Source organism: Morone saxatilis, unplaced genomic scaffold (assembly GCF_004916995.1).
Source record: "Morone saxatilis isolate NCDOM2014 unplaced genomic scaffold, NCSU_SB_2.0 Contig19, whole genome shotgun sequence".
In the NCBI taxonomy this organism is placed as follows: Eukaryota; Metazoa; Chordata; class Actinopteri; family Moronidae; genus Morone; species Morone saxatilis.
The window spans coordinates 6686080-6705893 of record NW_023339751.1 but is presented as its reverse complement, the minus strand read 5'-3'; the positions used below and the strand labels follow the sequence as shown (position 1 = coordinate 6705893).

Genomic DNA, 19814 nt, shown 5'->3' with positions numbered 1-19814 from the left:
AGAGAAACTTTTTTTTTTTTTTTTCCTCCATGTGCCAAAACTCATTTACCTGTTCTGTAGTAGTCCGAGCTCTGCGGAGTCATCCGACTGCTGGAACAAAGTGGACATGCAAATGAGTCACCCAGATAATGTCTCGTTCTGCAGGGCAGCTTGAGAAGTAAAATGATGCAACACATCAAAAGGTGCACTTACTGGTGTGTTTTTAAGTTGCACCATCTCTTCTTTGAGGTTTTTGAGTTCATCCTGAAGTGATGTGATGAGGCTGGTATCCCCGCTAAAAAAAAAAAAAAAAAGGACACACAATTTGGATTAAAGTAGAAATAAACAGAGAACACAGGTGTGGAAAATCCATAAGATTCGAGTCAAATGGATGGATAGTGAAAAGCAAAATACCTCTTGTTTCTTTGCTCTAGCTCAACAATAGTGTTCTCCTGTTAGAAGAACAGATTTTGTGATTAGGAAACATTAATGCTCCTGAATAATTGAAAAGTGATATTATTTGGTAATAGATCCAACAACACTTACAGCAGCTTCCTGCTTCACCTGCAGTTGCTTCAGTTCATCCTGAAGTGTGCTCAGCTGGTTGTCTCTCGCCTGAAGGCTGCAGATTTAGCACAGTATTTTAATTAATTAATGGAACAGCTCTGGATCTGATTTTGACTTTGAAGAAATGTGTGGTCAAACACTTACCTGAGCTTTAGCTGTTCCAGTTCTGCAGCATTCCCCTGCAGAATCAGAAACAACAGACATCCTTAGGTCTGATTATATGCGGTCAGGCGTCTTGCCACTTCAGAAAAGTTAAACAGACTATCTATATCCTACCTGATTGTCCTGCTCCTCCTCCTTTTTGGTTTGACTGGCCTCCAGCAGTGAGTTGATAGAGGCCACCTGCTGTACAAGCTGGCTTTTCTCTGCCTGTGTCTCCTCCAGCTGCGCAGTGAGGGCTTCCACCTGAGTAGAGCGATCCCTGATCTCGGCTTCCAATCTCTCAATACGCACCTGAAACTCTGCAAGGACACAGTCCACTATCAAAACACAGCACATTTCATATTTTATATTCTGCGATACAACCACTGGTTGCATGATCCCAAAGCTCAAAAGTTAAGTATTATGCCATAACATCTGGCAACCATTAAGACCTTGTTCCCCCATTCTCTGACCTGACAGTGTGCTGCTATCCTGCTGGGTCTTGTCCAAAGACGCCTGCAGGCTGCCGTTTTTACTCTGTGTTGTTCTGAGCTCCTCGCACACCTCCTCCAATCTCCTCTGTAACGCCTGCTCGCTCTCCGAATGGCTGGCCTGACAACAAAATTGATCAACATGTGTCAAACAGCAGGGGGCAGCAAAGATCCACAGTCTGATCTGACTTTGCAGCATTGATTCGCAAGACAATATCAGTGCATGAGGAGTCGGACAGTGTTCCATTTCTGTTAAATATCTTTAAAATATTTCCACACATTCAGAAAACAGGATATAAACACAATCTAACATTATATAATCCAGCTATGGGACAATCAGAATATCCTTTTGGCTTGAGGTTATGTAACAATACAACAAAAATAGACATTTTAACAGCATGGCAAGCAGTTTGGTTGGATTTTTTAAAAAGGAAGTGTCTTGTAGGAAGTGCTTTGAACATGAGTGGATTTTGAGATAATTAGCTTGCCTGTGCCTTCTGACAGATTCAGTCAAAGCAGCTGATTGCTGATGATGACTGACTGCCGAGTTTAGTCTAGCAACACATACCAATTTCACAAAGGCAGTAAAACTCATCTCACGTCAAAGAAATTAGAAAAACAACATCTTGCATCATTTGAGCGTGTTTACAGTATACCGACTGATGCCCTGAGCCATTGCATAACATGGTTAAAGACCATAAACTGTCCATCAGGGATGTTAATGATTAAACCAAAAGAACACTTGACTGTCAGGAAGTGATGACTCACTTGCTCCACACAACCCATAATAGTTCCATCAGTGAGTGAATATGTGGGCTGATAGTATGTATATACACTCTCAAGAACGGCAAATTTACCGATAATGTAAGATGTACTGTCTGATAGTCACGTGTTATAGCAGCAGACTGTTCCTGCTCTTTGACAGCCAGTTACAGAAGGCTGGAGAGGAGAGGTGCTTGGACACGCACACATTCCAGCTGGTGCTGAGAAGCATTTTCCCTGCAGCCCCATTATTGTATGGCTGCATTCCAGCTCAGCCCTGGGCTCCATGATTACAAGGCAATTAAACGTCCCATAACATTAGAGGGTTGGTGGGTAGGTGGGAAAGGTCTAGACTTGCATTTTCTAGGGACTCTCTAACTAACTGGCTGCTCACACAAAAAAAAAAAAGTGTGCATAAATTTGTTTCCACGTGGAAACTTGATCCACCGTCATTTATAAAAGAGATGATGTGGTGCCCCCACAGGCCATGCCAACCTGCAGCAGGGAGAGTTGCTTCTCAGTAGCGGAGACCTTGGCCTCCAGCCCTTTCCTGATGTGCTCATCAGCGAGCAGACTCTCTGTCTTCTCTCCAAGTTCCTTGGTTAACTTTGTGCATTCCTGACGCAGCTTGGCCAGCTCCGCATTTTGTCTGAGGACAGAATTAGAGAGGGGGAGAGAGACGTAGGGAGAAAGAGTCAGGGCCTCACAAAAATATGAGCCAAACTTCAGGTGTGGTCGAACAGGCCTTTGAATTTCTACACACTGTGTCGTATAAAGAGGTAAAATGCAAGTCATTGTAAATCACTGCTTCTCATTTACTGTTTGAGGGAAACACTCACTTGCTCTCAGCCTGACTAGTGGCTTGGTTAAGGGCATCGCGGAGAATGGAGTTCTCCTGCTGTAGACGGGCCAGCTGGGCATTGGGGCCTTTTTCCAGCTGGTCCTGCAGGCTGAGGATCTGTAAAATAATTATGCAAGTTTTTACAAAAAACATAAACCAGCCATGTTGGACTCTCGCACTTTGGACAGCTGCTTTAAATCAGTCTCAGAAGAACTAAATAAATAAAAATCACTTCTAATTAGCAGCCAGATCACCAAGAGGACAATACAGAGACAAAATGGAAACTAAAATGTACTAATCTGATCACAAATTGTAATTATGCGTATGAGAACTGACCTTTGCATTGAGCCCCTGGGTCTGGGTTACATGGTCCTGGTAACTGGCCTGCATGCGAGCTTGCAGAGCAATCATTTCTTGCTCTCGCTTACTCAGCTGAGAACTCAGCCTCGTCTCCACACTGGTCACCTTGGACTTCTCAGCAGACAGCTCCTGTAAACAGACGGCACGGTCAGAGAGCACATTCAGATTAAACTATTGTTATGAAATTAAGTAAAGACAGCCATAATCCATTGACTAATGAATTAAGAACTTTTTTTAGGGTAATTAATTGAGAATAATTAATTCCTTAATGTTTACTTTGTATACAATATTAAAGTATACAGAACATACAGACAGACGTGATATTTTCGGAGAAAAATCCAGCTGTCCTAAGAATGGACTTTCACATACTTCCTAATATCTAAATCTAGTAGGTTGGATTACCATGAAACTGAGTGAGCCCTTTATGCCTGTTAATGGATGTGGCCTATGCATTGGGTCACCTTAACTTTCCTCTATTGCCACCTTCAGGACAAAAAGATAAAGCTGCAATCTGAATGTCAGAACATGTTCTTGTGCACCAAAGTACATTCTTTTGACTTAGGTAACAAAATGTTCTTTCCTCTGCTGCCCCCTTCAGGCCGAGCTGCACTTCTTGCCTCAATAGTAGAAAGAAAATACAATTTTGTTTTTTAAAGTAATGAGCATGGCTATAGACCAGATGATGTTTTTGTGGCAGGAACTGGACCCTATCTGTGGCTTCATTATAAGTTGAGAGACCCTTGTATGTCTAACCTTGGTGAGTTCTCTGAGGCGGTTCTTTGCTGCAGTAGCGTCCTCTTGTTCTGCTGCCAGCTGTTTCTCCCTCTCCTCCAGTTGTTTCTTCAGCATGGCCACTGGGTCTCCTTTCTGAGTGGCCTGAAGACACACGTACACAGAAAGACAACAAAAATAAAGTGAAAAACATAGTTCACTGAATACATTGTAGGTAAACTATCTTGTGCCCGCACACTCTCACTCAATCATTGACGGCCCCATACCATGTGCCAGGTGTCCTGAATGATGCCGATTTTCTCAGACAGGATCTCGATCAGCCTATGAGCCTCTCCCTCACTGAACACCATGCTACTGATGGTGGACACCAGAGCCTTGTAGGGCAGGTACAGTGGAGCATCAGCAGAATCCACCGCTGGAACTAAAGGAAGCAAACACAAACCATTTGAATGTAACGCACAGTAACACAGTGGCATGAGATAAGGAATACAGAATTTATTTCATTTTTTAAAAATCAAAAGGCCAGACAGTTTTAGAGCTGATTAGACTGTTCCGGTGAAGTCTGAATTACCACACTGCCTCGGTAAAAAGGACAAGGTTGTGCCTTGTCCTTTGGGTCTTAGGCCCTGGGCAGCTTCGGATGGCAAAATGATGGGGCACTGTGGCGCCAGGCAGAGACAAGCCTCAGGCAAGGGAGAACCCCGCCCCCCTCCCTACCCATTGTCAGGGCACTGAGAGTCTTTGTCTGTTAACAAAACAGGGCAGTGGTGTTTGGACTAGCTGGCGTGCTGTATGCCCTCCAGAGCAGAGTGCCAAACATCGCCCACTACTGCCATTGGCACTAATTTCCAAGGATACACAGCTAGAAGTTCATCAGCACTGACAGGGTATTACTGCCTTAGTTTGTGAGCGTGGGCGTGTGCTATTCAACTGTACAGACATGCCCCCACTCCACCTCCAAACATTCAAGTCTGAGTACTAACACCGGTGTTATGGCTAATGTAGTTCCTGCCTCAACAACCATTTCCAGTTCAATGAAAAAGGTTCATTTTAAACAGTGATGGTTTAGTTTAACAACATATTGATAACAGTACTATGATCTATCTGTATTATTCTCTTTTCCATGCTGTGCTGAGATTATCTGTAGATTTCAACATTTTGGATATCTCTTTAATAACCACATCAATACTGTACACATAACAGAATAAGATAAAGAAATAATAAAATAAAATGTATAACTGCAAAATGTTAAGTAGATATCTCTCAACTAGATTTGCTTACCTGGCTCAGCCTTTTTCTTGGAGGCCTTCTTCTTGGGCTCCTGTGCTTTTCCTGCAACAGCGGTAGCTTGCTGAGATCCCACCGGGGGCACTGCCATCACTGGGACATCTTTAGTGACAGCCTCCAGCACAGGGGCAGTCTTGGATGGAGCTGGTGAAGACTTGGCCGGGGCTGCAGCAGACTTGGCTGGCGCAGGGGCAGACTTGGCTGGGGCAGGGGCAGACTTGGCTGGGGCAGGGGCTGGGGCAGGGGCAGACTTGGCTGGGGCAGGAGCCGACTTAGCTGATGCAGCAGCCGACTTAGCTGATGCAAGTGGCAGGGGCAGGGGCAGACTTAGCGGATGCAGGGGCAGATTTAGCTGACGCAGGGGCAGGGGCAGACTTGGCTGATGCAGGGGTTGCTTTAGTCGGAGCAGGCACAGGGGCCTGGGTTGATGCAGGGGCCAAAGAGGACTTGACTGGTGCAGGGGCTGCCATGAGTGGAGCTGATTGGGTAGAGGCTGGCTCGACCTTGGCCACCTTTTTCTTCTTTTTCTCTTTAGGTGAGGGAGCGGGAGAGGGCTCGGTGAGGGCAGGGCTTGGTTCAGCTGCAGTCTTGGGTTGAGTGTCTGCTGGCTCTGGGGCTGCAGTAGGTTTAACCTCCAAAGCAGGGACAGGCTCAGGGGCAGGAGCAGGAGCAGCAGCTACAACTGGGGCAACAGCAGGCTCAATGACTGTGTCGGATTCAGCTTCCTCTTGAATGTTGTCAGGCTCTGGGATCTTTCCATTGGGCTTTTCTTCTTTCTTCTTTCCACGGCTCTTCTTCTCAGATACTTTGTCCTTCTTCTTTTTCTCAGTGCGAGCGGACTGCGGCTTACCCAACTCTCTGCGTTGTTTAGCCAGGGCCTCCTCATAGGAAGTCTCCTTCATGGAGAAGGTGGAGACAAGGGCAATCCCGACAGCAGAGATCACCATGAATCCACCAAACACCATGATCCCAAGGGTCTGGGGGTCATAGATATCCATTGTTCAATTTCAGTTAACCTGAAAAGAGAGTGGCAGAGTGTGTCAACGCAGTTAACAACTTAAACGATTTTTTTTTTCTGTAGAGAAAAAGTCCAGGCAGTTCTACGACGGGAGAAAGAAATTCATATATTAATTAATTTAACAGTATTTGTGCCTAGGCAAAGCAGCTGTATTAACACAGCAGATGATGAGAGAGAGAATTGTGATTAATGCCATATAGAGGGGAAAAAAAACTAAGCTTTTACCTTCAAAAGCCTCAAGGTGTCACTGTTTTACCCATAAACGTTGGGGCTAAGGCTGAATAATGCAGACCAGCAAATCTTATCAAGTAACAGCTGCTCTTGCCATATAGCCTTCCTACATAGGGTTAAACATCTGTGTTCATACAGCTCAAACTCACAATCATAGCTAAATCTCACACACTGACTGCTTCTGTTAGAAATACAGTACTGAGCTTAGGTACAAGGACTCAAGCAAACAAAGCCAAAGTAAACACAATGAAATAGTAGCACCTTGCTGAGATCCCCCTGCCCTTAAAACAACTCAAGGGTTTGAAATGTCTCAAAAAAAGTTTCAAAAAGTAAAGTATATTTAACTGTTTTAATTTCTTTGCACATTATAATGATTATTTGAATTATTACACTGCTGTTGTAACGTGGCACAAGATCAACTAAAATACATGATTCTATACAAAAATGCTATTTTACTCATCAGCAGAAAGATCCATTATAATACAAGAAACACAGAAATCCAACACATGGCAAGTTGTGTATGAGGAGTAAGCATTACAGTTAACATAAAGACTATTTTATTCATATATACAAACATAATAAATGTAATTTTAATACCTATTCAACCATTAAAAAGAAAAGTTTTAATGAAAAAAGTTACTAGAGCAACTATTACATATGTCAAATGCTAAAATGATCAGAGATATTAAGGAGTTAAGTGCATGTGTGAAATATGTGACAGGGACTAAAAATAAATCTTACACTATTAAACGACCTAAATATAAAGTTATGGCAAGGAAAGACACCACGACGCCATAATGGGAAGAGAGTTTCAGACAAAAGTACATAAAGTTACCAGCAACTGCCAAAAACTTCCAGAAGTTGGCTGATGGTTAGTGTTAATTTCCTGCTCTGTAAAAAAAAAAAAACATCCCTTAAAAGGGGCTTTCAACTATCCCTTTAAGACTCTTAAAGGCGCCTGTGACAAACCAGAATATTTAGCCTGCAGGGGAGGGAAACTGGCTGGGAGTATCTGCCAGTTTAGGGACACTAAAACCCTTTCTTTGATGTATTGTTGCTGCAGTTTATATCCGTTTATATCATGGATGGGGGATGTTATCCGATCATATATTATATTATCCTTTATTTAATGCAAAAAAAAAAAAAGAAAAAAAAAAAAAAAAAGGACAATCCTTGAAGGGTTTATTGTTTTAAAACAAACCAACACTGTGACACGGGAGAGGAAAACTGCTGAGATACTTCAGTGTAATCGAAACAAGAGTCCAGAGTCCTCGTTCATTGCAGGGTCTAAAAGCTAGTAGTGAAAGGGGAGAGTTTGTACTGCCTCCTAATCTGTGATATATCACACGTCAGTGCATCTCTGCTCAGACTGAAAAAGAGGACTTTGAGAAAACGGACCCGGGGTAACTTTTTCTTAAGATTAAAGTGCATATCAGGGTCTTTAAGAGATAAGATGTTAAGATGGACCTTAGGAACAAACTTTATACCCCTTTTATAAGTCACAAACATCTGGCTTTCATTCATGGGCAATGGGATATCCACAGGGGGTTGCATTAGTAGTCTTCAGCTATAATAGATAAATAATCTCTTCACTTTATTAAACCTGGGAGGTGATTATGTAAATTTAAACTATGTACATTTTCTCGCCTTTTAAAGATAGTTTTATTAGTTTGGGTTTCAGACATACTGCAAAAAGGAAGAACTATTCCTACTAAATCTCCCATTTTTTAATCCACTACTTTAACACAATCCCATCGACTTCCAAAAAAACAAAAACTGTTTATTTAAAACCAAACTACCACTAAAATGATCACACTGAGGCCACAAATGGAAAAAAAAAAAAGACCTTGAAGATTTTGAGAGACATTAAGCAAACAACCTACAATCTATTCAAACACGCGTTGAATCAAATAAAGAGTGTCTAATCCTGTCACCATTTATTTTATGTTGATATGGCTTTTAAATCACTACTTGCTAGCATTGCAGCTAACACTATGAATCAATGAACTTGGCTGCACGTCATGGTCCAAAGTGACACCAAAACTGCAAACTAAACCGCTGAAAACACATCTTTAAAATACAAAAAAAAAAAACACATTTTCAGGATAAACTTTAAAAACCAGCTTGTCTTTTTCTACCAGGAGTTAGCTCAGGAGTTAGCTGCCCCCCCCACCACCACCACCCCCCCAAAGCAAGCTAACGCTGGCTCAATGAGATAAAATAAAATTCCCACACTAACCTCGCTGCTGATGGAGCTGCTTGCTTCAACGGGAACAGAGAGAGGCTGCAAAAGCTTTAAATTATAAATGACTTCTGTGCAAAAGCTGCCTATTTCATCCAGCTATCTGGCTAACTAGCTTTCTTTTTTTCCTTCCTCTTCTTCTCCCAGTGCTCTCTCCCCCTCTCTCTCTCTCTCTCTCCACTCACTCCGCTGGAGGATCCGTGCTCTGCTGTGAAGTCGTGGCACTTCGAGCTGGCTAGACGCGCTGGCCCCGTGCCCCAAATAGCTGCCATAAACCCCCCAGACGGCCTCTGATTGGCTGGAACGTGGCAGTGAGCATGCCGGGAGTTGTAGTCGCAGCGCCGTGAAACACATGAAAAGGGCTCATTTAGTAGGTCAGTCAAACAGAAGTGGTTTGTTTGAAGTGGAATGTGTCACAAGTGAATTTGCTGAAGTAAATTGTTTTTTTTTTTTAAAGGAGGCTACCGGCTATTTTTGTGAGACAAATACACTTAGTACTGTGTTACATGTATATACAGCTGGTAGTAATAGTAGTAGTTTTGTTTGCTTAAAAAGAAAACATACAGTTTTCCCTTTTTGGTGTCCCATTTGTTAAGTTGTTATATCTTATATTATCAGTATCAGCTTGTTCTTTTCTAGCTGGTTTCATGCTATATGATGTTTTCACCCAGAGAAAAATGCAAACCGCGAGATATTTGTTTATACAAATTCCGCCCAAAGAAAAACATACTTGACATCTTAGGAAAGTCTGGTGTCTTTCATTGAATGTCACTTGGCTGCACAGCATTATGAGGCATTCTTCTTTAAATGCATCTTGTATGTCTGAAGCATAAATACACTGTACTGCTGATACTATACTGATTTGTTCAAAACAGCACTTTTATTACTTTTATTTACAGTTTTCTATTATTGTGTCGCCACTTTACATTAAGTATACTTTTGTTTTTTCCACAAGACAGACTGGACCATCTGCGCCATTTCACATACAAAAGTAAAACCTTCCAGGCAAGGCTGCAGGCCTCCTAGAAATTATCATTATTAGCCACACCTGCAGGATAACATTGTTAGCAATAGTGACGTTCAAGTTCCTACAGTCCTTCTTGACAGGCTTACTCACCACACCTTCCTTTATTTTAATGTCCCAAAAACTAGCACAGGGAGATTAAATGACAATGTGTTAATTAATGCATTGAACAATGTGAAGGCTTGTGTGCCTGTGTAATTAATTCATTCAAGTAGGACAAGTAGGATGAGTGTCAATCAAATCTGTAGCTCCTCTACACTAGTTATGGAACATTTCTTTGCCCACACCCCAGGTCACATTTGAAAACACTTGCATCCTTGAGACAACCTCTCCTCGAACCAGTTAGTGAAGTGGAGCCACTTGTTGCTCAAGAGTAAAAAGAACATCGACCCAACAATAATTATTACATCAGGAAAATACACAACAATACACTAAATGCTTTGTAAAAGACTTCAAATGTGACAGTATACACAACCAAGTGTGGTTTTGAATACGCGGCTGCATCAAGAATATGTGCCTGACCAAGCTCTACATGTTCCTTGGCACCTTAGATTGCTGCTTGTTTTCTATCCTACAACATACTAACTATATATTCAGTTGGTGTTAAATAATTTCTTGTTTATGAAACCTGTCTTACTTGTTACTACCCAATAACATCTCTTTATATGGTGACTGATGCACACAAACCAGAGTCAGTGATTTAGCATTTTCACTACCTTTTCTCACTCCTCCAGCTACTGAAAGTTCAGCATCGGCCAGATATGTTCACGAGATCTCTCTCTCCCTAGTATGTATATATGCTGATAATCAAGATGATAACTAGCCTTTTACTTACACAACATCGCATAAACTGCTGTGAAATATAATCACACTCAAAGTATTTCTGTTGTGAGAGGAGATGAAACACTTGTCTTGTTGGTCTACAAATGTAATTTACTTAGAATCTGCAATGACATTGTGTTTATATTGTGTGCGTGAAAGCAAATGACTGCCTGAGCAGGGCAGGGCACACTAACCTAAAAGATTTTGCCTGTCGTCCTTTGAGCTTTTTAGTGTTGCATTAATGACAGAATAGCATTAATAAAAGGAAGATAATACTTTTCAGACTTTTAAGTGCTACAAACATGTAGCTTTGCCATGAAATTACTGTGGGATTCACTGAGAATCAGAAAGAATTATGTGATCTCCCTCAGTATTATATTAATTCTCATCAAATAAGTTCCCATATGTAACTCACAAACATGTCACTGATGTGCAGCAGTATATAGATGGCTAAATATTGAATACTGAAAAGGCCAAAGGTCTACTTTGGACAACACTTAGTGGTTAGTTTTCCTTAAGTTCGAACTCGCAATCACACTAAAGAGGAGGGATGTTGTACAAATCACTTGTGTCATGGGTTTCTTGGCAGGAAGGTTGATTTTTTTTTTTAAACTGTAGCTGTGTGCAAATTTTACCTGATGAGCACTGGGAATAAGCACCCTGTTCTGTTTCACTAAGGAAGCACACAGTTCAGTTACGTCAGCAAGCTCTGCAGGTGCACTTTTTTTGTAGTGAGCCCGTTCAGAGGTCACGGTTTCTATTTGAGGAGGCCTTCATGCCTCATGCCTCCAGCCCTGCTCCAAGGCTTCTGTCTGCATTTATTATGACTGAACAGTGTAGAGCTGTGGGACATGAGGCAGGTGCTTTCACAGGCTCAGTCAGCGTATGTAAGATGTTGGCCTGTTGGCTCTTTGCAGTTTAACTATCCATGACCTCAACCAAAGTGGTAAAAAGACTGTCCTTTTTGGTTATACTTTTCCATTAAGCATTTTCAAATCCAGGGCCTGACTGTCTAAGAGCAGTACGTGTGTTTGTGTGACTGAGGCTTCTGACATGATAGTGACAAAAAAAAGTAGGGTTCATAAAGATGTTGAATGAATTATTCATGGCCAATCACTGATAATGTCTCCAAAAGCTGTGAAAATTTGCAAAATCGTACTCCTTATCATACATTTATAGCTTGCAAATTATCCAAGCGTGCCTAAGGGGAGATAAGAAAATTCATAAACTCAGCACAATAAGTCTTTGAAGCAAGCAGATTTGTTCCTTTATAACGGCACTGACAAATTGTACACAGTGCATCATTGCCTCGAAGTTTTATTTCTGTGATTAGTGCAAGGACTGAGGAAATTCTTTATCATAACACTACAGCAGCCACACAAAGGGAACATGAAAATGACTAAATTTAGGACTGATACTTGTCTGTTTCACACTGATGTACTCAGATCATTAACTGTACAGTTTCAGACAGTGAAGTGAGTAAGATCGCTGTGAGTTAATGCCTAACTATGGCACCTTAAAGCAGGCACTTCATCTTGATGTCTGGGCCTTATATTACCTATTTCTATTCATGTTCCAAAAAATGCCACGCTTTTAAACACTGTTTGCTCTGATCGCAGTTGGCAAACTAACATGTTTGTACTGATAATGTGTTACCATCTCATTGGCTGTAGTCTGTGCCTTTCATCCAATCAGTGAACGGAAACCTAAAAGTCACCGTGACTGTACCACCGGTGATGTCAATATTGACGAAGGCATCCTGGACAGGTACAGTATATTCTGTGTATGCACACGACCAACATAACTTGAACACGTCTCACTCAGGTGTAACCCTTCACCGCTATATGTGTGGAATTACTTAGGTGCTGGCTAATGAAGCGGTATTAAGCACTGTTAGCAGCAGTTTCCTTAACAGCCTTGTGTGGAGTAATGCAAAAAAAAAACAAATTGCTTAAACGTTTCCATATGTAAGCAGTTTGCAAGAATACAAGTCATTAATAACCTATTTTTATTTATATTATGAGACCAGCAGGGAAATGGTTGATGAATGACCTGGTACACAAAAGTATATTTCATTGCAGATTATTTGTTTAGGTCATGTTGCTTAGTGCTGCTCAAAAAGTAGGACATGAAATGTGCATTTTCGGCGGTGGCGATTCCCATGAGCACTCTGGCATTTCCTCACAGCTTTTCTAATACACCACACGGTCCCATCCCAGGATCCACTGTGGTCAATGGATTTAACACAAACATGCATACAGCTGTGTTTAAATTCAAGGGCCCACACACTGAAACTTAGTGGAAACAGGATACAGTGGAAAGATGGATACTGCCACCTAGTGGTTTGATGGGTGGCTCTTTAAACTATCGGTGTACTTTCATGCAACAGAAACCCTCAAGACAAATAGAGAATGGCACAGATGAAACTTGGGAAAGTAGGATTTATTCAATGCCATTATTACAAATTTATAAAATGCTAATGTTCTGTAAGAAAAGCATCATGTAAAGGAATTCACACAGTTGGAATCCATTAGAAATACATTCAATTTCTTAAAAAAAAAAAACTATAATGCATTTTAACACTCCACTGTGCCTGGTCATTTTTGTAATGTATTTTCTTATCTTCTTAGTGCATCTTTTTTTTTTTTAATAAGTGTTTAAAATAAACAAACTGTTTAGAAGATCTGGTAAATATATCAGGTCTGATACACAAGACCCCATCAATAACAAAGGGGAATTCATGGCAAAATAAAGAAAAACAACAATTACGCACTGAAAAGGAAAGAGTATATAGGCAGAGTTGGCTGGGGGAAAGAGGCTGCTGAGGGCATAAAACATGTAGTGCAGGGGTGTAATGAGTGATGAACCAAAATGCAGACTCATAGTTGTTAGTAATGTGGTTTTTACTTTGCTAAAAATGCTAGATTCTTAAATAGCCTATTAGTTTACAGATTTCTTTTTACCAAAATATTTCCTTTCATCCAAATTTGCAAAATGAATGTGCATCTTAAGATAACTGCCACTTCAACAAGAATGTGGGGACCAATCCAACTGTCCATTCCTGAGGTGAAGTGTAGCTATTTCAGACTTGAAGATGAACTGTCTTGTCTTGTCAGTCAGTCCTAAGTTTCCCTACTAGAGGGTTGGTTTAGCTGTACTCCAGTGTCAGAGCGTGGGAATGGAGTATGAGGATGTTTTGAGGATGATTTTTTTTTACAGGCACTAGTTTTGCTTCTGTAAAACAAACACACAAAAAAACCAGCTGATTAAGCATATGAAGCATAAAACGTAGGTTATGGCGATGTGAAAAACATTCACAAAATTAAAGGTATTTAAAAGTGGACATGAGAAAAGAAGGTTAGAGTCAGAATGTATGGAGGAAGAAATATCATCAAATGAAATTTTTTTCTATTATGTGCATAATGTAAAGATAAAACAAGAAATTAAGGAAAAAAGAAAATCAGCCCTATTGGTGCTGCAAACAATGGAAGACCTTAATGTTGGCAGCCTCATTCTCTGGAGGCATTCACACTGAGTTAGACCTCCATAAATAATGGAAAAGGATGGACCACGGACCAGAGGACAGGGACTCTGTAAACATGAAGACATTCTGCTTACGAGACACTTGGTCTCATGCAGGGTTTTAAAGTGGCATCAGACCCATGGGTGGGAGCAGAGATAGGGCTTAGGTTCATGTCCATGCAAGGCCCCGGGGATGCCAGGTTTTCATTCGCTATGACTGGTCACTTGGTGATGGTAGGACAAAAATACTTCTAAAAAAACATGTCAGTTGTTCTTGAGCTGGTCAATGCATCCCTGCAATAGAGTCACATTGTTCTGTGGAGACAGGCGAAAACAATATTAATATTCCTGACAAATAGAGTTCTGTTTTAAGTCAGGAGGATATCCAATATCTCAACAAATAAAATGCACATTGAATGCACAACTGCAGTTATAATTAGGTTTTTGTTGTGTTTGCATGCTTAAACAACATATCTTACTTATGGAAACCTGAACAACAAAATTGTTATCCTGATCATTAGTTAATCGAATAAGTTTGCTGGGGGATTTTGAAAAGAAACAGTGATGCTGTGGCATGTAAACACCATCAGTGAGCCCAGGTTTCTGCTCACTGTCTGCCACCTAACACAAGCAAATCTTCATTGCATGTCACTCTCATTACTGGCAATGACAGAGAAATCCACAAGGAGGTTTTAAAATGCATAAGCATCAAGGTAAACACAAATCAAAGTGGGTAAATTCTCAAGTCAATCATAAAAACACACACTTACTGAAATGCTAAAAAATTGAATACGTGCCTGCAAAGACAGTAATTATAAACCTGAATAATATTATAATCGTGTATACAGGGGTATAGATAATAGGGGCGGTGGAAAGATTTATTTTCTAATTTAAAAGTCCTTTATTTTGGTGATTTATAATTGTGTCTCTTGGAGCATTCAGGGGCAGGTTTATTTGCTTAGTGTAAATGATTAAATGCACAAAGAAGAAGCAGGAGGGGTGTTAACCTTAATTTGTAAATATATAATGTTTACAACTTCCAGTAACACGGTGGCAGCATTTAGTGTGGCTTCAAACCCCTCCTCTTTCATTGTTCAGTCCAAACTAAACCAGTGCTGACCAGTGTAGATGACTAACGCAGTACACAGAAGTCTTCTCAGGCAGATACAGATTCTATAAAAGCAAGAGTTGCTATAAACTCAGCCTATTAGAGTGTTGTTGCGAATGCATTTCCCACACATAAACTGCTATTTGCAAAACAAGAACATGTGTTTGCACCTCATTCATACTTCAGTTCAGCCAATACAATATAAATACAATACAATTAATGACAATCAAAAGGTACATGTATAAACTTTGAATTAACTGCTTTTGCATACTAAAGGTTATTATCCATTTTATATTAATAACAATAATAACATATATGATTTATCACCTTTCTGGCATTTGATGACTGAGATATTAATGCTGATCACACGTGAGATTAATTAATGACATTATGGCTGTATAACAGTAATTAATTATACTTTATCTGCATAATACTATAGGCACCAGCTGTGCGCCCCTATAGGAAGTTAAAGGAATATTTTAATTTGCGTAAAAATCACCACACTTCATCACAAAGTATAAGTTATGAATAAACAAACAACCTCATGCATGTTGGCTGTATTGTGCTGCTCACCTTGGCATGTTTTATCTCAAGCTCCGCCATCTCTATGAGGTTCTTCCTGAAGGCCACAACACGCCTGCCCTTGAAACTGGTGAGTTCTATGAGAATAACATCATTCAGTTAAAAAATAGCTTGCGCAGTGCCTGCTATTTTTACACACAAAGAAACAAGTAGAGAACGAGCCTGTATCTCTTATGCACGGATGCACACACCTTTTTTCCCAGACTCTGAGAGCTTGTCAAATTTCTGCAGGCAGTGCTGCTGGTGCTCCTCTGCTTGGGGAATGTCCTTGCTCTTCAGTCGAGCCTTATCCAAAGCCTTGTTAGAGTTCTCATAGTCAGCTAACGCCCGGGCTCGCCTGTACAGAAGGTCCTGACATGTTCCAGGAAATTAAACATGAGGGGAAAAAAAGTATGAAAAGGGAAAGTAAAGAAAGTGAACTTGAACTATTTTAGAGATGACTTGTCTCCGTTGGGAAAATGTCTAATAATCTATAATGGTCAACATGCAATGGTTCAAAATCTAATCTCCTATTTCAAAAGACAGAATTTAACAGCAGAAAATTACACTTTTTGAGTATAAATGAGAATATATGCACTTAGTTTTGCATAACAGGGTCGGTTACTGCTCCTCAAATGCAATTATTTAAATTTAAATATCTACTCAATCTGTCTTCATGCTGAATACAACAAATATGAACATCTCTAATACTACATTGACTAGAAAATGACTGCCTTGCTACTCAGAATAATGGATATAATTTCTATTCATCTTCACTCCTAAATGTACACTCCTTAATTCAGATTTACTTATAAAAAGACAAAAAGGATTAATACTGAGCCCTGATCTGTGGAATACAGCAGACCTTTTGTTATTTCCAGTATTGTGAGTCCTGTGCAATATATTGGTGTATAGCATCTGTGCAATATTCTTGGTGTGTATATTTTGGTGTTTATAGATGTGTGTGTATATGATACAGCTTGTTATGTGTAGTTTGACTGTACATGTGTGCTTTTAAGTCAACAGTTCTCTCAACTGCCCGAGACAAACTTCTCCTAAGAGAGACAATAATGGCTAATCTAAATATTGTTCTGTCTGGTTGGAACGGGTTGCATCGAGAATTTGAAACACAGCAAAATGTGAAATTCATGAACAAGGAACATAGCTGTGAGTATCTGCATGTCGTATGAAGACTGAGGATAAACATGTCTCACCTTGGCTGCCTGGATGTCTCTCATGTAATATCTCAACAGCTCTGTGAGTTTCAGCTCCTGGTCAGATGCTACTCTTCCCTCTACTTTCTGCAGGGACACAGATGAAGACATATACATACACACATAGACAAAATCAGGACAAAACCTTTCTGCCGTATCTCAGTTAGTTTGTAACTAAAGTCCTACTTACTCTGAGCTTCTCAAACAGGTCTGCCAACTTCTCCAGGTGCCTGAGAAAAAAAGAAAAGCCATAATGTGAAAAAAACTCTACAATTATGTCTTTGATAAAGATCTGAATTAATACAACTTTTGTCCACAAGAGGCCAAAAGAGAAAAAATAAAAAATAAAATCCTTAAATTACATATTAAACTCACTTCTTATTTGCTGTACTATCATCAGCAGAGAGACTGTTCAGAGTGGCAGAGACGTGAATGTAATCATCCGCAATATCTGTGACAACAGAAATTAGCCTTAAAAACTGAGCAAATTCCAATTATAAATTAATTTATTCCACTCCATTAAAAATCTGATTAAATATGGTAATGTAAAAAACCCTCTAATACTTTTGTGTGCACGGGTCATTTTCTCTGCTTTGGCAGTGGAATCTTTTATCTTGCTGGAGTAGTCGAGCAAGAATGTTTTCTCCTGCTCGAAAAAGTCATCGACTTCCTGTGGAGGAAACAAACACGCAGACAAAAGGTAAGTGGTGGGGAAGTGGCGACAACATTGGATACAACAAGTCTGTGATGCTGTCATGCATGTACTGTATGCAGAAGCCCCACCTTTATTCCTGAGATAAGGACCTCATCAGCTGACTTCACCATGTTTTTAAAGAATCCTCCAAACATTTCCTTGGCATTCTTTCTTCTCACGCTGAGCTAAAATGACAGAATGTAGAAAGGGAATTTATTACAATCAATGAGAGGAATATGATGTATTTGGTCAAGCTTATTAGACGACATTCTGGGAACTAAGATGGGACTGAAATAATGTCTGTGACTTCACCAATAGTTCATTGTTTTTGCTGCATGTTACAAGTATATGAAGTCTTTAACTCTTCTTCTGTTAGCAAATACCACGGCCACTGACTGACAAAGACTACACAGATAAGCATAACTGCTGATCACAGCAGGATGTAAGCCATGTGTCACCAGTCTCCAGTAAACTCTACTTCCTCTCTTTCCAACTGACAACTCTGGAAAGGAAGTCAGCATTATGAGGAACTCACATCCTGGTCATACTCTAAGAAAATCTGGAAGTTTCTGTCTTTGCTTAAAGTGGGGTGAGAGGACAATCTCTGCAGGAAGACTTCGTGCACTTGGACAGTTTTCTTGAACACAGCCAGGTATTCACTGAAAAGAAAAACAGCAAACATTATATACATAATTAATACAGAAATAAATAGTTTTTGTATTACATGCAGCTTCTGTATTATGACACTGTCTGAAGGACACAATATGATTCATGGTGTTTCGTTTGAGTGTCACACTCACGCTTCCAGCTCTTGCTTCATTTTAGTGTACTCGTCCTTGGTCATAGTGGCTTCACCTTCCCCCAGTTTGTGCATCTTCTCTCTTGGGCTCTCAAAGTCAGGCTTTGGGGGCGCTGGAGGAATCTATGAATGATAAAGCAGGAAATAAGTTACTTTCAAAACTAATGACAGGTTAAATTAAAGGACCAGTTTGTAGGACTTTGTGTTTTGTCTAGCACTGACTCAACCAAGCACAGGAGAAACTACAGTGGCCGCAAAACCAAAAAAGGCAGAAGTCCATGTTTGTCCACTCTGAGCTACTCTAGAAACACGGCAGTTCAATATGGTGGCCTCTGCAGAAGAGGACCCTGTAGATAACAATGGCTCATTCTAAGGTAATGAGACAATATGATTCCTATTTTCAGATGATTACACACAAACGAAAACATACTTATGAATATTATATTCCATGTATGACAATAGATCCTCCTAAATGTTACATACTGTACCTTTAATGTGTAACATATACAGTAAAAATATACATCCTAAAGGAAAAGTTGAGGTGCTCAATTATTTTGCAATCTACACATAACAATCAACCTGTGCTTTAATTTCTCATTTACAAAAACAAATTAAGACAAACGGTGATCTTACGGCCCTTTTCTACTTGTCTGCAAGAAGCAAAACTCACGATTAGTCCAGCATAGTCCTCAGTCTCAACCAGTGTGTCATGCAGCCAGATGAAGTCTTCATGCTGCCTGGGAACGGAGAACTCTGGCTTCTGGAAAGAGCTCAGTGTGGTCTGCAAATATACACAGTATTATAATTTGTAAAGAGAACTGTCAACATATCAACGTACCCGTAGAGAATACTTCTTACCTTTGTATGGACAGTAAACTTGACTTTGTCCCTTTCACAGAGTGCATCAGGAATGTCAATGAGAAGAGAGGCATCATGGTTTAGATCCACAGACACAGAGCGCATCTAAGGAGAAAGAATACACCAAGGTTATATAAAAAATGTAGCTGGTACACTAAAAAAAAAAATCCCTTGTCATGTACAAAACATTTTTGTGGTCTCTTGGTTTTTAATGTTGCTTTCAAGCTACCTTTTGTCTGATCACCATTCTGGACTACGATCATAATTATTCACTTCATTTTGGTTTTGTTTATCTACAGTGTCTCTACTGTTTCTGCGGGGTACGATAGATTTAAAGTGTAAAATTGTGGGAATGCATATAGCAGAGACGCTTCTCAAGCAAAGCTCATAAGTGTTGCATTTTGAACATTAGTTCAATAACAGCAATAATTGCAATCAGTCTCCATAATTCACATATATAAGCAAAATCGTATATAAGCCAGTAAGGCAGCAATACAAATCACCAGCGTCTGAAGTCTTCCCTTGCTTAATAATGTACAACCAGTTCAGAGGAAGCTTCTG

The 19814-nt window shown here is 40.2% G+C and overlaps 2 protein-coding genes across 2 annotated transcripts in view; both read right to left on the bottom strand.

The window, feature by feature from the left end:
• rrbp1a (ribosome binding protein 1a) overlaps positions 1-8858 on the bottom strand; it is a 13542-nt gene extending 4684 nt beyond the window's left edge. Inside the window, 15 exon segments of the mRNA XM_035664034.1 lie at positions 50-90; positions 193-274; positions 394-431; positions 526-601; positions 691-725; positions 823-1007; positions 1161-1299; positions 2436-2589; positions 2780-2898; positions 3118-3270; positions 3895-4017; positions 4140-4294; positions 5155-5470; positions 5472-6176; positions 8649-8858. Coding sequence (XP_035519927.1) covers positions 50-90; positions 193-274; positions 394-431; positions 526-601; positions 691-725; positions 823-1007; positions 1161-1299; positions 2436-2589; positions 2780-2898; positions 3118-3270; positions 3895-4017; positions 4140-4294; positions 5155-5470; positions 5472-6158 — 2303 coding nt within the window. The 5' untranslated portion in view covers positions 6159-6176; positions 8649-8858.
• A 4062-nt stretch (positions 8859-12920) lies between these two features.
• Positions 12921-19814, bottom strand: part of snx5 (sorting nexin 5) — an 8101-nt gene continuing 1207 nt past the window's right edge. The window contains exons 2-13 of the mRNA XM_035663474.1: positions 19254-19358; positions 19066-19176; positions 18397-18518; positions 18132-18255; positions 17686-17781; positions 17467-17572; positions 17278-17353; positions 17093-17132; positions 16903-16989; positions 15901-16060; positions 15701-15786; positions 12921-14334 (exon numbers count right to left, since the gene is read on the bottom strand). Of these exons, the coding sequence (XP_035519367.1) occupies positions 14284-14334; positions 15701-15786; positions 15901-16060; positions 16903-16989; positions 17093-17132; positions 17278-17353; positions 17467-17572; positions 17686-17781; positions 18132-18255; positions 18397-18518; positions 19066-19176; positions 19254-19358 (1164 nt within the window). The 3' untranslated portion in view covers positions 12921-14283. The remainder of the gene's footprint in view (positions 14335-15700; positions 15787-15900; positions 16061-16902; positions 16990-17092; positions 17133-17277; positions 17354-17466; positions 17573-17685; positions 17782-18131; positions 18256-18396; positions 18519-19065; positions 19177-19253; positions 19359-19814) is intronic.